General features: G+C 46.4%; 1 protein-coding gene across 6 annotated transcripts in view; it reads right to left on the reverse strand.

Moving 5' to 3' along the window:
• The window catches only part of GATAD2A (GATA zinc finger domain containing 2A), a 105,563-nt gene that overhangs the window by 31,984 nt on the left and 56,625 nt on the right, over window positions 1-16,954 (reverse strand). For 5 of the 6 annotated variants that reach the window (XM_058727311.1, XM_058727310.1, XM_058727312.1 and 2 more), the window contains one exon: window positions 6,999-7,267. In XM_058727311.1, coding sequence (XP_058583294.1) covers window positions 6,999-7,267 — 269 coding nt within the window. Of the gene's footprint in view, window positions 1-6,998; window positions 7,268-16,954 lie in introns of those variants that run through there. The other variant, XM_058727315.1, reaches the window with a different exon arrangement.

Raw genomic sequence — 16,954 nt, forward strand, 5'->3', positions numbered from 1 at the left:
CAATGCTCTTTGAGTCTTCTAGAATCTTACCAATTTTCTGTTTAGCTGTTCTACCAATTATTGAGTGGAGTACTTAATTCTCTATAACTGATGAATTGTCTATTTCTACTCTCAATCCTAACAATTTATTCCTAAGGTATTTGGGGGTTGTTGTTAGGTGCATATACATTTATAACTGTTATGTCTCCCTGACATATTGTTATAAAATGCTGCCCTTTGGCTACAGTAATATTTTTTGTCTTAAAGTCGATTTTATCTGACATCAATAGTCACTCTAGCTTTCCTATGGTTACTTATGGTATAGCTTTTCCCATCACTTTACCAAAGGATCTTAAGCATCCTTAAATCTAAGGGGGGGGTCTCTTACAGACAACATATAATTAAGCTGGATCTTGCTTTTTCATCTAGTCTGAAAATCTCTGCCTTTATAATTGGGGTGTTTAAACCACCTTTCTTTTTTTTTTTTTTTTTTTGAAAGAGAGCGAGAGAGCGAGAGCAAGCAAGTGCATGTGAGAGCACAGGAGGGGCAGTGGGAGACAGAGAATGTTACGTAGCCTCCACATCCAGCACGGAGCCTAACACAGATGATGCAGGGATCCCTCTCACAGCTGTGAGACCATGACCTAAGCCGAAATCAAGAGTCAGACACTTAACCAACTGAGCCACCCCAGTACCTCTAGACTACTCACATTTAACACAATAATTGATATGATTGGGTTTACAGGTGTCATATTGCTATTTGTATTCTACACCCATTCTTACTTTTATGTTCCTCTGTTCCTTGCTGACGATCTCCTTTGGTGTTAAACATTTTTTAGTGTACCGTTATATTCTTTTGTTGATTTTTTAAGTCATATTTTAAAGCTATTTTGTTAATCATTGCTCTAGATATTACAATAATTTTATTAATTTACCGCAACATACTTCAGATTAATATTAACTCGACTCTGGTAAAATGTAGATACTTAACCCCAACAGAGCTCCATTTCATTCCTCCTGTTTTATACTATCACTGTCTGACAGATCTATAAACATATAAACACAAGAGATTTTTGTATACCTTGGTCAATTTCCAGAGAGCTGAAATGGTTATTTTTGTCTATGCTGACCAGTGTTAGTTACAGTTAATGCTTTACATGATATGTGTTTTAAGAAGAAATGAGAAGGGGCGCCTGGGTGGCGCAGTCGGTTAAGCGTCCGACTTCAGCCAGGTCACGATCTCGCGGTCCGTGAGTTCGAGCCCCGCGTCAGGCTCTGGGCTGATGGCTCGGAGCCTGGAGCCTGTTTCCGATTCTGTGTCTCCCTCTCTCTCTGCCCCTCCCCCGTTCATGCTCTGTCTCTCTCTGTCCCAAAAATAAATAAAAAATGTTGACAAAAAAAAAAAAATTTTAAAAAAGAAGAAATGAGAATAAAGTATTTTATATTAGACCATGTATTTACCATTTCCAATGCTCTTTATTTCTTCCTGGGAACTTAAGTTACCAACATGTCATTTTCTTTCAGTCTGAAGAACTGGCTGGTCTGCCCGTGACAGATTCTCTTGGTCTTTATCTGAAAATGTCTTTTTTGCCTTCGTTTCTGAAGGAGTTTTGCTGGACACAGAATTCCAGGTTGACAGTTTTTGTCTTTGAGTACTCTGAATGTCACTCAACTCCTTTTTGGTTTCCATGGTCTTGGATGAGAAGCTGGCTGTTAATCATATTAATGCTCCCGTGTATGTGAGGGGTCCTTTTCCTCTTGCCACTTTCAAGATTTTCTTTTTCTCTGACTTATTAACAATTTGACTATGATGTGTCTAGTTATAGATTGCTTTGCATTTAAGCTCCCTGAGGTTTGTTGAGCTTCTCCTCACATGTTTTTGACCATTATCTCTTCAAGTAGTTTTTCTGTCTTGCTCCAACTATGACTGCAGCCTGGGGCTAATACAGCAATCATCCTTCCCCATTTGCCCATCTCCAAGACTGTCACTTCAACCAACAAGGCCATGGGCCCAGGGTTGCTATCCACCACTCTCTTAAATTGAGTGAGTCCCTTCTCACCCCTACAGAAAAGAGGCTGGTCTTCACAGCCTAGGCAGAACTTCCCTACCAATAGAACTGGAAGGAGTCCCAGGCTAAATGCTACAGATTCTCACTATTCTTACCTGAAGTTTGGCAGTTTCTTAAGCACAAACACTTCTCAGATTGCTGTATGCCTCTGGTCAATTTCTAGAGTGCTCAAACGAAGGGCTTTTTTTGGGCCAATTCTGTCCTGTTTTATGGGTTTGGGGGGGGGGGCTGGAGGGGGGGGAGGAAATTATTCCCCAGCTTTGATTTATTTTGAAAATAAAACATACACAAATTGGGGGAGCTTGGGTGTCTCAGCTAGTTAAGCATCCAACTTCGGCTCAGGTCATGATCTCGTGGTTTTTGAGTTCAAGCCCCACATGAGGCTCTGTGCTGACAGCTCAGAGCCTGGAGCCTGCTTCAGATTCTGTGCCTCCTTCTCTCTCTGCTCTTCCTCTGTTCACACTCTGTCTCTCTCTCAAAAATAAATAAATACTAAAAAAATTTTTTTTTAATACACAAATTGAGGGGCATCTAGGTGGTTCAGTTGGTTAAAACCTCTGACTTAGGCTCAGGTCATGATCTCACAGTTCGTGGCTTTGAGCCCTGCCTCGGGCTCTGTGCTGACAGCTGGAGCCTGGAGCTTGCTTCGGATTCTGCTTCTTTTTCTCTGCCCCTCCCCTGATCGTACTCTGTCTCTCAAAAATAAATAATCATTAAAAAAATTTTTTTTGAAGCACTATCAACAATTGCCAAAGTATGGAAAAAGCCCAAATGTCCATCGATGGATGAATGGATAAAGAAGATGTGGTATATATTACACACACTTACACACACACACACACACACACACACACACACACACACACACACACACAATGGAGTATTACTCGGCAATCAAAAAGAATGAACTCTGGCCATTTCCAACTATGTGGATGGAACTGGAGGGTTATTATGCTAAGTGAAATTAGTCAGATAAAGACAAATATCATATGACTTCACTCATATGAGGACTTTAAGACATAGAACAGATAAACATAAGAGAAGGGAAGCAAAAATAATATAAAAACAGGGAGGGGGACAAAACTAAGAGACCCTTAAATATGGAGATCAGAGGGTTACTGGAGGGGTTGTGGGAGGGGGGAATGGACTACATGGGTAAGGGATAATAAGGAATCTACTCCTGAAAACACTGTTGTACTATATGCTAATTTGGATGTAAATTTAAAAAATAAAATTAATTAAAAAAATTTTTTTAAGATACACAAATTGGGAGCCTAAGTCAGAAAAACTGTCAGAGATAGAGAGGGGAACTGTAGAGAGGGAAAGAATGGACTTTACCCCTTTGTCTGCCTATGTATGCTACATATCACCCCAATGTAGTAAAAAAAGGTTTTATCTTGGTGATTTCAATTCACCAGCCACTCACTGCCTTAAAGAAAAAGAAAATTATCTCTCCTAGAAGCCACCAAAAACTCCCTCCAGTCTTCAACAAGCCCAATTTGAGTCATGAGACAGCATGAAACAAAATGAGGCAGTTTTGAAACAGAGCCAAACAAATTCTAGACACAGAATACTATACAATAGTGAAAATGAATTAACTACTGCTCAATTCAACAACATGGGTAAATCTCACAAACATTATATTGAATGAAAGCAAGCAAAGGGTACAGATTGCACAATTCCATTTATTTAAAGTACAAAAACAGAAAATTATCTATGCTGTTAGAAGAAACTGGTTACCCTCAGAGGGTAGTGATAAGTGGGCTAAAGGGGGCCTCAAGGTTGTTTCTTGATTCTAGTTTACAAGGATGTATTCAGTTTGTGAAAATTGGCACCCATCTGTACTTTTCAGTATGTGTACTACATCTCAATTAAAAAACAAAAATGAAATTCTCTCAGCACAACAATCTAAAATTGGCACGTTAGAGGCGTCTGGGTGGCTCAGTCGGTTAAACATCAGACTCCGTTTTAGCTCAGGTCTTGATCTCACAGTTCATGCGTTTGAGCCCTACAGTGGGCTCTGCACTGAGCCTGCTTGGGATTCTCTATCTCCCTCTCCCTGCCTCTCCCATGCACGCATGCATCCTCTCTCTTCTCAAAAATAAATAAACATTTAACGTTTGTTTATTTATTTTTTATTGTTAAATGTTTATAAACAACAAACATTTAATGTTTATTTATTTTTGAGAAGAGAGAGACAGAGCATGAGTGGGGGAGGAGAGAGAAAGAGGGAGACACAGAATTTGAAACAGGCTCCAGACTCTGAGCTGTCAGCACAGAGCCCGACGCAGGGCTTGAACTCATAGACCGCGAGATCATGACCTGAGCTGAAGTCAGACGCTTAACAAACTGAGCCACCCAAGCGCCCCAATAAACAAACATTTAAAATAAATGAGTAAAAATAAAACTGGCATGTTAATCTTACACGATTCAGTGAACCTGAAGCCAAAGAGCTTCAGCTAACCTAAACTATGGCCAGATACAGCCGTGCCGTGCCACCTTTTGATCTGGCCAGTGAAGGATCTCACACTAACCTGGGAACCAAGAACAACCACACTGTGCTATAGGAAGGTCCTTAAAGGGATGTTCTTGAGCCACATGCTCTCAACAAGGATCCAAAGACTGCCTGTTTCTAACAGAAACTGGGGCCATACACTCCAGAACAGATTACAGTTTGGAAAGGCTTTGGGGTACTTGTTCCTGTAATTTTTGTCAAAATGCACAAGTGTACTTCTCCAATGAATTAAACAGAACATTCTACGTGGGAACTTGGGGAGATACTAGCTCTACATATGGACATCTTATTTTGAGCAAAGAGTGAAGGGCAGTTGTTACCAACACTTGCTCTCCACCCTAGGACCAATTCTGGGTACATGTCTGTCACCCATCAACCTATAAGCCAGAGATTATCACCCATTTTACTAATAAAGAAACAAAGACTAAGATCATGTGCTCAAGATCAGCCAGGGAGTATGATGTGACCCCAACTATGCCTGTTGGCCACCAAGGCCAAACTCTGCCCACATTCTCATACTGCTTTATAAGTGTCTTGAGGTGTTTCTAGTCCTGGAGTACTGATCACCAATGCCCTGTGTGCCTAAGTTAATCTCTGATCCCTGCTCCCTTGCATCCTTTATGTGTTGTAACGATATCATTCTCCATCAACTTCAGAAAACATGGTCTAAGTGACCTTGGGTTGGAAGCCAATGGGCATAGTGGGAAAAGTCTGGAAGCAAGAGGCCCAGAGGCCAAATGTAGCCCCAGGCTGTATCAACAGAAAGATCTAGTAACCTCTCCCTCACAATCCACTGGGCTGCCCTGCAGGGCAGCAAGGTGATAACATGAGAAAATGCACACCAGGAGCCCAGGATCACGAGAAATATCTAGCAGATGGAGTGCCTGGGTGGCTCAGTTGGTTAAGGGTCTCACTTTGGCTCAGGTCATGATCTCACAGTCTGGTCCATCGGGGGTTCGAGCCCTACTTCCGGCTCTGTGCTGACAGCTCAAAGCCTGGAACCTGCTTCAGATTCTGTGTCTCCCTCTCTCTCTGTCCTTCCCCGACTCATGCTTTCTCTCTCTCTCTCAAAAATAAACATTAAAAAAATTAAAGAAACAAACATCCAGCAGATCTTCACAAACAGCAGGAGGCTCTTTCTCCTCCTCAGCTACCTGACATAGTACCTGAGACACTACTAAGGACCAAGTCAGAGGGAGAGAAAGGAGAACCAGACTTACAATTTTATTTCTGGAACTTTAAAAGAGGCCTCTGGGACAGGAACAGCAAAAAGCACAGCCAGACAGAAAAAGGCCTTTTTGGGTAGTAGAAACACAGAGCACACACCCCCTCAAACTAAGATGCTTCCCCAGTAGAAGGGGTTGGATTTTCCCATTTATCTCAAAGAGGTAAAAATTGTAAAGCTGAGAAATACCAGGCCAGATAATCTCTGAAGTTCTTAGGATTCCAAAAGTCTGAGCTCCAAAATGAATTTAACATGAAGACTACAGGGTGGAGTCCCTGTGTGGGGTTAGTCAACACTCATGAGAAGGCAAAACGTTCCCAGCTTCCCTAGCTCTGCACCTGCCACCCTCACCCCCACTCTGGGCAAACAGACATGGAAGGGAGTCTGCAGGGGAGGATTAGGGGGTTGGTGAGGGGTGGCCAGGAGACTGTGGCCATACCAACACACCCACTGTGGCGTATCTGGCTCATAGGACATCTAAGCGTAAACATGCTAGAGACAATGGTTCCCACCAGAGCTCCAAGGGGAGCGGTGACAGCAGAAGTTAGGCCCAGATTTCTCTTTACAGAAAGAAAAGAATGTTTCTGAGTGAAGAAATGAAGGAGGTAGGGAAGGGGGGTAAAGTGAGTCTTAATTCTTTCAAGTTTTTTCCTTAAGAACCTCACAAAACTGAGGATCTGAATACTCTTGAAGTAATCAGTACTGACTAAAGAAAAATCAACAGACCACACCACAGACTTGAATAGTGACCTCCTCCTTCACAACGTGCTGCCTAAGAGGAGTGGTGGCGCATGTGAGAGGCATCTCTGAGCTGGACTCCAGACTCTGCCCCCAGCCTAGTGACCCAGATCCAGTATAGAATCCCTGGCCTCCAGAACCCCAGATCTGTAAAGCAGGGACATATACTGAAATGAAAAACTCCCAACTTTTTCAACAAGCCAAAAGCACCAGCTGAAGAAACAAGTGGTATCAGTTTAATGAAGACTCACTGCCTTGCAGGGCAGCCAATGGAGGATACTGCCCCTTCCTCCTGTGAGACCCATACCCCTTGCCATTGATGTCCAGGCCCCAGTGAGGAGATCCCTTGTCCAGGACAGCACAGCAATGCCAGGATTAGAACCCGTAACTCACCAAGGGCTGCTTCCTCAGGCCCATCTCCCCACCGCCTTCTCACACCCACAAGACCTGGTTCCAGGTCCCTCCTGCTCACCTGTATGAGGTACGCATGTCCACGGGCCCGTCGCCCGCCTGCCCTTCACATCTGCCCATGGCTGTCACCTCTGCCCCCCTCAGCAACCCTTGGGCTGGGCCTGCTCCTGGCTCAGGCGTCACTCTCATGTCTCCGTCAGTGTTTAAATCTGAAGACAACAATCCTCTCTCCATTTTTATTTTCTTGCTTTCCACATCATCCTCTGCTGGGTCCCGTTCAAGCGCTCGTTTCTGACTCCGTGTTCGGCATGCTTCTTCAGTCATTCTGAACTTTGGAAGGAGAAAACATGACATTTAAACTTGGCACAACCAAGGTGCTACCTTCTTAGAAACTTCAGTGTGTCAGCTTGAAGAGTTTTCCTTGCCCCATGATGATAGTAGAAGTCGGTACAACAAATGCAGGCCTCACAAAGTGTGCCCAGGACCTTTCTTAACTGACATGGGAAGGCTGGGCAGGATCCATGGAGCATCTGGGGAGCTGAGACCTGCAGGGACCTGGACAGGAACAATGGAAAGTGGCTGATTATTAGAAGGAAGAGGAATTCTCTGTGCTCCAAATTCAAAAGCAGAGAGGAAAACTGTTCTAGATCTGAACTTCCTGCCTATGGAATTCTGAGTACCTGCCCTGGGTTGGAGATTTCTGGAATCCAGGAAGGGGAGACACCACTGTATCAGAAGCAGGGTCACTGCCCAGGTCCAGAACTGCACTGCACTGACTCGGGTTGACCCTTCTCCCCTTTAGTGAGGGGCGGCCTCCTTACTCCCTGCTCACCTCAGGGGAGTGAGAAGTGGGGGTCACCTTTAACCCTTTGACTGCCAGCAAGGTAAACTTTGAGTGGGGTGAGAGCTGGCCCGTCACCATGCCAGCACCCTGTACCTGCAGCACACACATATCTTGATTTAAAGAAAGAAAAGAAGAAAAAAACAGCTGAGTCAGTTTTTGATCCCATGACATCACTGGGCTCCACATGACCCTTCCCAGGATTCAGTCTGAGAGACAAAGCATTTTCCAGAAAACCAGTCTGAACCGGTTCCAGACAACAAGCTGAAGTGTTGTTAACCCTCACAGAGACAGGACGGAGGACAGCGCAATGATGTCTGTCTGCAGGGAGGCTGCTGGCATTCCACAACAGAGTCTGGGACACAGGCGCTCGCTCTTAAAGGAGCCACTCCAGCCCCAATGTCCCAACAAGGCAGGACACAGGAAATAAGACTGCAAGAGTCAGGGTCTAAAAAAGCCAAGCCAGAGTTCATGAGGGACAAAAAAGAATTTAGCTGCCAGGCTCTAGGAGGATTCCCAAAATGCCAGTTCTACACAGGATAGTAGGTGCCTATGTCTACCAACACAGGGTCCACAGAGGAACACACTACAAGCCCCTTGAGAATCTCAATTCATACCTGTGGTGTGCCTACACTGAAGGCCTCCTGGCTCTGTGTCCACACAGGCAGGGCATCTGGCACCCCAGTTTCCTCACCACGAATACCCTGAGAAGCCTGTCCTGGAGCCCACCTTTTGGGAGACTAGGGGCAACACAGGGCAATGCAGGGGCAACATCATCATACATGGGATGCATTCCTAAGATGACTCACTCACAACCTTGTTAAGGAGCCGATTTCTCAAATGAGCAACAGTGCAGGACCATGTCCTAGTGGCCTCTTCGGTGGACTTAGAGTTAAAGGAAAGAAATTGACTGCTATTTCATGCTCCTGGCTCAGGAGGCAGAGCAGTCCACATGCACACGTGTCGGGCCACTGTGGCCTGGCCAGGGCACTCAAATATCTGCTCCTACAGGCAGTCCAAAAGGGTCAAAATGAGCAAGTCTCCCGGTGGTCATATTACCCCCAGAATGCTCTCCACCCATGTTGACAGAAGGTGGGGCTGGAGAACTCTGAAGCCCAAGGGCATGGGCTACTGACAAGACTTCCATCTGCCCCCAACCCCTCCTGGCATACTAGCCTGTGCCTGCTGCCCACCCTGTACCAACTGCTCAGTCCTAGTCACCCCCCGAAACATCCCCCCATCTCCTCCTCCCACACTCTGTATGGATATGGTCTCCTAACTGCCCCAGAGAAAAGCAAAGGATACCCCATGTCCCTCTTAGCCTAAAGCTCTATGGCTTCTGTCCTTCTTTGATACGTCTTGACAACAAACCCTGTCAGCCTGCTCAGTGAATCTATCAGTCCTCTCTGTGAGATTGCAGATAAGTCATTGCCCTGAGATGAGTGTCAGTCAACCTCTCCTCCCTCACTGTGGGAGGCATGGGTCATCTTTCCTTTGAGGGCTGCCTAAAAGAGGAGCTCCTTAAACATTTGGGGACTTGGACAAGAGTAACAATTTCAGTAGCTGCCTTGGACAGCAGGTAGCTGTGTTCCCAGGGCAAGAGAGGAGCCTGTCAGGATCAAAAAGGAGAAGAGACAAGACCAGGAAAGAGGCAAAAAGGCATGCCCACTAGAGTCAGAAGAACTTCTGACTAGAAGTCAGTCTGGGCTGGTACAGACCAGGGAAGAATGGGACTGAGGTGGAGGAAGAGGATGCCCCCACCTCAATCCTGTACTTAAACTCCCCCATGTTTCCCCACTCTGCCTCTGTTCCAGCCTGGCACACCCACCTAGTGCAGTCTCTGGCCTTATAAGCTCCAGGCTCCAATCCAGGAAAGTCATCCAAACCCAGACCCTGCATGAAGTCCTTCCTCTCAAATACCCACACAGATTGGGCGGGTGGGGACCAACAACCAGTTCACCGTGTGCCAGGTCACCAGACTGACAAAGTAGTACCCAAGTGACCTCACTTCATTGTCACTAATTTAAAATAAGCAAGCATAAAGGGCCAGAGCACAGCCTCATACCCACACAGGGCTGCTCCTCTTCTAGCTCCAGTGACTACTCTGGGCCACAGGGCCCCAACAACACCCTAGTTCAGGTAGCTGATCAGGGTCCCCAGCAGAGGGCCCGGAATACAGCCTGTTTATGCCCAACAACACCCTAGTTCAGGTAGCTGATCAGGGTCCCCAGCAGAGGGCCCGGAATACAGCCTGTTTATGTTCTGTGTGCAGTGTCAAGCAAGGTAGCTCACTCTAAAGCTGAGGGACTGGAAATCTGCCAACCCTGGACCCAGAACCAATGGCCAGCCTGGCAGCATATGCATGCCCTGCCCTCTGGCTCCAGCAGGGCATTCTCGGGAGGGGTGGCCAGCTGCATCCCTCCCCCACCACAGAAAGGAACAGCACAGCTGGAGGGGGCAGGGCTGACTATGGCAGAGGGTGCATCCAGCTCTGCACCACCTGCCCCGTGCCCCCCTCCATCTTGGGTAGGGCCTACTCCACAGCAAGATGCTTGCCTTAGAGGCCACAGGAAGCATTTGCTCCTGGGGAGTAGTAAAGAACGCTCCTCCCTCCTCTCAGCAGGAAGGACCAGTGCCCTAGCACATTAGGGCTAGTGTCCATCACCCTGCAGGCACAAACCCAAGATCAATGACAAAGCTATAGGGAAGAAACCAGCCTTGAGGAATGAAGCATGACCTACAATTTCTGCAAAAAAGCAGTGAGGAGTTACCTCAGAATACTTTCTAAAGAGCAGGTAAAGGGGCGCCTCGGTGGCTTAGTCAGTTGAGCATCTGACTTTAGCTCAGATCATGATCTCACGGTTTTTGAGTTTGAGCCCCACATTGGGCTTGCTGTTGTCAATGCAGAGCCCACTTAGGATCCTCTGCCCCCCTCTCTCTGCCCCTCCCCCACTTATGCACCTACACTTTCTCTCAAAAATAAACAAACATTAAAAATAAAAAAGAACAGGTAAAGAGGCTGGATTATTGTGATGGAAAGTTAGGATCTGCTTCAAAACCCCTAGCCAGTGAGGGTTCTACCACAGGCCCATTCAGGAACTGCCAGCCCACAAAGAGCAACCCCCTCTTACTTAAGGGGGATCCTGTCCTGGCTGTTGCCTGAAGACAGGGGCAGATCCTGACAACAGCAGCCCATTGTAAAGATGAGGCTCCCAGGACTGCAAGGCTGCCTGAGGCACAGGCTGCTACCCAGGAAGCAGGGCTGGAACCCAGATGGCCTCAGTCCTTTCTTCTCACTCTCACAAACACAATTAAGTCACACAGAGCCTGCTCTAATGCATCCTCAGACAGGGCTGGGCGGGCAGAGAGGTGGCAGGAAGCAACCCAGGTCTTCCTTGCCCCAAGAAGGGAGGTTCCAGTCACTCTAGCGGTTACATAGGCACAGCACAGAACGACCGGCCTCAGGTCGAAGAGGCAACCAAATAACAGGTGGAATGTGGACAAGGGGCTTTGGGTCAATGCAAATTGTAAATGCCTCTACCAAAAGATACTTTATTTTTTAGTAAAATGCCACTGTCTAACTGATCTGAGAACCTCAGGTGGAAAACCTCTTCCAAAGCAACTCCAAAGAGGTGAATGATGCAGGAACCAGAATTTTTAAACAAGACTCAGGAAACCAACAGAAAGCACCTGGCACAAGTTGAGCACATAATGCCAGCAAACATATTTTTTATCATTAAAAAAGTTAACTTAAAAAAAAAAAAAGTAAACAAACACAAGTCATGGAGCCATAACTCTGAAGCATTATCATTATCTGTACCAGGAAATGCTATTTATATTACTCTGTTACTAACATACCAGCAGGAATACTATCAATAACACTCCTGTTTCAGGCATGAGAAAAGTGGACTTGGGGTGCTCTTTCCAGAGCACAGAAGAGTGAGCATGAGGAGGTGGAAGAAAAGAGGGTACTAAGTGTGGACTGTCCTCAGGGGGAACATGGAGGGGTGGGGATGAGGGGAGATCCAATTTGTTCTAAAGGATCATCTGGTTGATATGGGGATAGACTGGAGTAGGAGATGGCAGGGAGAGCAGTTTGGGGGAGACTTCTGTATCTTGTGGCTCAGGATGGGAAAGAGACTGAGCAGTGGGGAGACATGACCAAACCCTAAGCATACTTTAGACAACACAACATACCAACAGCTGGACAAGAGGCAAGAAAAGATTGCTTTGTTTTATTTTTGCCTGAGCAACTGGATGGAATTGGTTTTCTGAAATGAGGAAAGAGCAGATCTGGGAGAAGAAGGTTGGAAGCAGGGAAATTTGGACATGGTGAGTAGGAGTCTACCAGACCCACACAGAGAGGCTGAGGAGTGTCTACCGGACAGGTAGAAGCCTGCACATGGGGCAGCCACTGTTTTCGGCAGCACAGAGCACCCCTCCCTGTCAGGAAAGAAGGGCCAGTGAAGCGTCCAATGCCAAGTTGGGTGACGATGAGGTCCAGACACTGGTTTCACTTGGCACTGGCCAACCTCCACACTGCGACACACAGGCCCTGCCAGGTGTGCAGTTCCAGCAGGCCTGCAGCCAGGCACCCACCACCAGAGTGCCCCTCAGCAGATGCACAGTGCAGGTGGATCTTTGTGCCCTGGTGGTCCTGAGGCTGGGGCTATCTATGATGCCCTTCTGCATGATTTCTCTCTTGTCTCCTGCCTGGACCCAGGAATCCCATTCACCCTCCCAGACACAATAGCCTGCAGAAGCTGCAGAAGAGAAGTCCCAGACCTGTACACCCTTCTGCTCACCCTCTGGAGGCTCCCTACATTCTTGAGAGTCAAAGCCAGGTACCTGGGGAGGGGGCGGGGAGAGAACTAAGCTATACTTTGGTGTCAGCAGCCTCTGGTTGACAGGCACTTATCTTCTCTTCCAGAACAGAGAGTTCACTCTGCTCAAGTCCTGAGCCACTTCCTGATGCCTCTCTCTGAACGATAGTAGCAGGGATGCAGTGGCTGTGTTCTGGAAGGAACGCGTGATAAAAATGCCAGCTCTCAAGTTTTAAACGTCAAACCCTGTTAAGGCTGAGTACAAGGGATGCAACTTAACCCGGGGAATAGAAGGATGATCCCAACAGCCAGCCTCTACTACCAGACACAGGAGAGAACAGAGGCCAAATCTCAGGCAACAATGGGCTGAGAGAACTTGTTAGTCTTTCAGCCTCAGTTTCCCTACCCACACCTCATAGACATGCTATGTGAAGAAACAGAGTGATATTAGAAATAATTTGAATGAGGGTCACCTGGGTGGCTCAGTCATCTGCGCATCCGACTCTTGATTTCAGCTCAAGTCATGATTCCAGGGTCGTGGGATCAAGCCTCCATGCAGAGCATGGAGCCTGCTCGAGAGTCTCTCCCTCTCTGCCCCTCTCCCCCACTCACATGCACTCTAAAATTAGAAATAAAAATTTTTTTTTTTAAAAATGACTTGAATGAGGGGTGCCTGGGAGGCTCAGTTGGTTAAACATCCAACTTCGGCTCAGGTCATGATCTCACAGTTTGTGAGTTTGAGCCCTGCATCGGGCTCTGTGCTAACAGCTTAGAGCCCGGAGCCTGCTTTGGATTCTGTGTCTCCCCCTCTTTCTGCCCCTCTCATGCTCATGCTCTGTCTCTGTCTCTCAATAAATGTTAAAAAAAAAAAATGACTTGAATGAGAAAATCAATGTGTAGAACAGTATAATACCATTCACATGGCTTAAAAATGCCTATAATCTTCAGAAAAAACTACTGAAAAAGCTTACTAAAATTAAAAGTGAAAGAAATTAGGCTAAAAGCCACAGCACTCATTTCTGAAGAATAAATTCAGAAACTTTCACTTTCTGTATTAAATTATTTCTCCTAACAGTGACTTTCTATCAGTCTTGTATTCAAAGAACACAAAGATAAAAAGGAGAGCTACCTGGATAAAATAACACTCCCACATGCAGATGCTGAAAACTTTTTAAAAGGATAAGTGTATAGGGATGAGACAAGGGGAGAGGGCCCTTTGGAGGGAAATGCTCCCAGGCCAGAGGGAGAGTACTTTATAATGTAGGAAAATCAGGAGGCTGGCTCCTCCGACAGGCAGAACCAAGAACATAAGACAAATATGCAACCTTCAGTGGACTGAGAGGTGCCACTGCTGTGACTTTCCCACTCATTATTAGCAAGTGTCTCAGCAGCTTAAAAGTCCATCCCCTGTGTTACTTACTAAAGCAAATCTCAAGCTCTACACAGTAAACTCAAACCCCTCAGCTCATCCCCACAGCCCACCTTCTACCTGGGCCATCAGTTGTGTGGAATGGCTGCCAGGCCACAGCATCAGTGTGGGCTCGCTCTGAGGGAGCCCATGTCTCACACAGTTCCACAACAACAATCCCCATACTATTCAGCAGCTTCATCTCTTCTCCCAGCTTGTTGCTAGACTCCTCCATGGCAGCAGCTTTTTTTTTTTTCCATTCACCTCCATATTCAGTGTGGAGCAAAACAATATGGGTTCGGTACGTGCTACTGAGTTAAACCTATATTTCTGTAGATTATCCTCATGAAACGTACGATTCCTGGGGTTTGCCTTATAGGTCAAAATGAAGCAAACAAGTACTTTCATTAAAAACTCTGCCATTTGGACTTTCTGAAAGACGAATATATAGAGTCCCACAGACTGAAGCTGAGACAAGGAACAGGAATCTGGGGAGATAGTCCAGGCATGGGTATAGACATCAAGGGCCAAGCCGCTGAGCAGGGATGGTCTCAGACAGAGGAAAGGAGCCACCCTGAGTCCTGTGCTACAGGTTTGTTCAAAAGAAGAACTAAGTCTTACTTACTCACTGACTGAAGCTGGGTTCTTAACCCTTAGTGGTCTGAAAACCTAAGATACTCCAAAAATATAGGCACTTTCTCTCTCATACACCATTAGGAAGGCACTTGGTTTACCTGCCTGGCCAGGAGCTCCATGGGCCCTCAAAGACCTGGACTAAAAAGATGCTAGGGAGACCCTCCTGCAACACTCCAGTGACCAGGGCAGTACACAACATCCCAAAACTTAATCATGAGATAAAAAAAAAAAAAAAAGACAAAAACCTGATTTTTAAATGGTAGCAAGTTAAACAGTTAAAAAATACACAAATTCTACCTGAAGCCTAACCCCTCACCTGAGGGAAGACCTGGCATTTGCTGTGGCTGTTTTCTGAGTTACTGTGACATGCTGGAATGAGGCTGTCTGACCCCAGGAGAAAATGGTATGGCCTGGAGAGGGCTTGGAGCATATCTGAGGTGTGTACATTTTGATTTTATGTATGGTCAGGTGCTCTTTTGCTGAGAGCAATCTTCTGGATTTATCTAGTGAAGGAGTTGGCAAACTTTTTCTTAAAGGGACACAGTAAATATATTCAGCTCTGCAGGTCTTTCTGTCTCTGTCCTGATTACTCAGCTCTGCAGTTTTAACAATATGTCCTCAAATGGGCATAGCTCTGTCCCATTCAAACTTTATTTACCAAAACAGACCACCAGCCTGTGGGACATAGCTTCCCAACCCATAACCTAGCACTTTCCTGGACAAAATTTCACACAACCACATACAACGTGTATGTATCATGCTCCAATTGTGCCCTAATATATCAATAGTGTTGAAACAAATCTGCTTTTCCAAAACGATCATTATCACAGAACTGACTGCAAAGAAAAACAGGTTTCAAAAAATGACTTGGACATGTAAATTCAACCTGAGCCCAGGACTCAAGGTTAACCCTTTTTAAAAGAAGAAATTTAGTTTCGAAAAGTGCAGAGGGAAGAGCACTCACTGAAGGGTCGGTCTGTCTCACTATGCGGGTCAATTTTATTCCATCCTAAAAGCCCTACACACTCTCAAGATAAATAGGTCCCTCGTATAAGGAAATTATGTGCTATAAACTCTATTACTGCCGTGAATCAAACTTTAACCCAGTTACAGAAACAAGCAGTTCCTCAGCACTCATGCCTGAGCATTTAGACCAAAGCTCTAAGGAAGAGCACAGGGAGATGTGAATAACCTTGATGGGCACAGGGCTGGGACGGGGTGGGGTGAGCCCTTCTTGAAATAGGGTTGTTTGGGACGCCAGTATGGCTCAGTAGGTTGAGCATCCAACTCTTGATTTCAGCTCAGGTTATAACCTCATAGTTCGTGGGTTCCAGCCCCGAGTCAGGTTCTATGCTGAAACCACAGAGCCTGCTTGGGATTCTCTCACTCGCTTGCTGCCACTCCCATGCTGGTGTTCTCCCTCCCCGCCTCTCAAAATAAATAAATAAACTAAAAAAAAAAGAAAAAGAAAGCAAGAATAGGGATGTTTGAGCTGGGATACAAAGTATGACCTGAGGGGCACCTGGGTGGCTCGGTTGGTTAAGCACCTGACTCTTGATCTTGGCTCAGGTCATGATCTCAGTTCCTGAGTTCCAGCCTCGCACTGGGCTCTGCACTGACAGCTCAGAGCCTGCTTTGGATTCTTCCCAACCCCTCTCTGCCCCTCCCCCACTCATTCTCTCCCCCTCTCTCTCTCTCTGTCAAAATGAATAAACTTAACAATAACAACAACAAAAAACAGTGTGACTTGAGCACACTGGGGCTGGTTTGCTAGAGACTTGGGGGTCCCTGGGAATGTTGTGCAGTAGGAAGGGAGGTGCAGGACCCAACTTCTCCAGGTAAGCAGGACTTCACCCTTGAGGACTGGGAAGAAAGAGGTCATCTGTGCCAGGGAAACTCTTGAGAAGGGGAGGGGGGAACATCCAGGGGGATGATGCAGGTCCATACCACAATACCCCCAACTGTCCCACTCTAAGGAAGGTCCTGGGCAGAAGGCTGCACTGTCATAGCATCCTGTCCCACTGAGATCTCTTAACAACGACAATCCTCACTTGGTGCATTCTGCCTGTGGCTGCAGCTCCATAGCCTACTCCAGCCCGGGGACAGCAAGAGAGCCCCAGGAACCTTCTTAGGACCTTTCAGGGGCTCAGCCTCCATCTGGTCACTGCCTTGGTCCTTCAATTCTTCTGACCTTTATATGGACACTGGGCCTGACTAGTGGGCATATCACTTCACCCCCCAACCTGGTGGTGCCCTGCCAATCCCACACTGGGGCTGTCTGGACCTGGGGTCTCAATGCAGGTTTTCTA

The sequence above is a fragment of the Neofelis nebulosa genome, chromosome 4 (assembly GCF_028018385.1).
Source record: "Neofelis nebulosa isolate mNeoNeb1 chromosome 4, mNeoNeb1.pri, whole genome shotgun sequence".
Classification (NCBI taxonomy): Eukaryota; Metazoa; Chordata; class Mammalia; order Carnivora; family Felidae; genus Neofelis; species Neofelis nebulosa.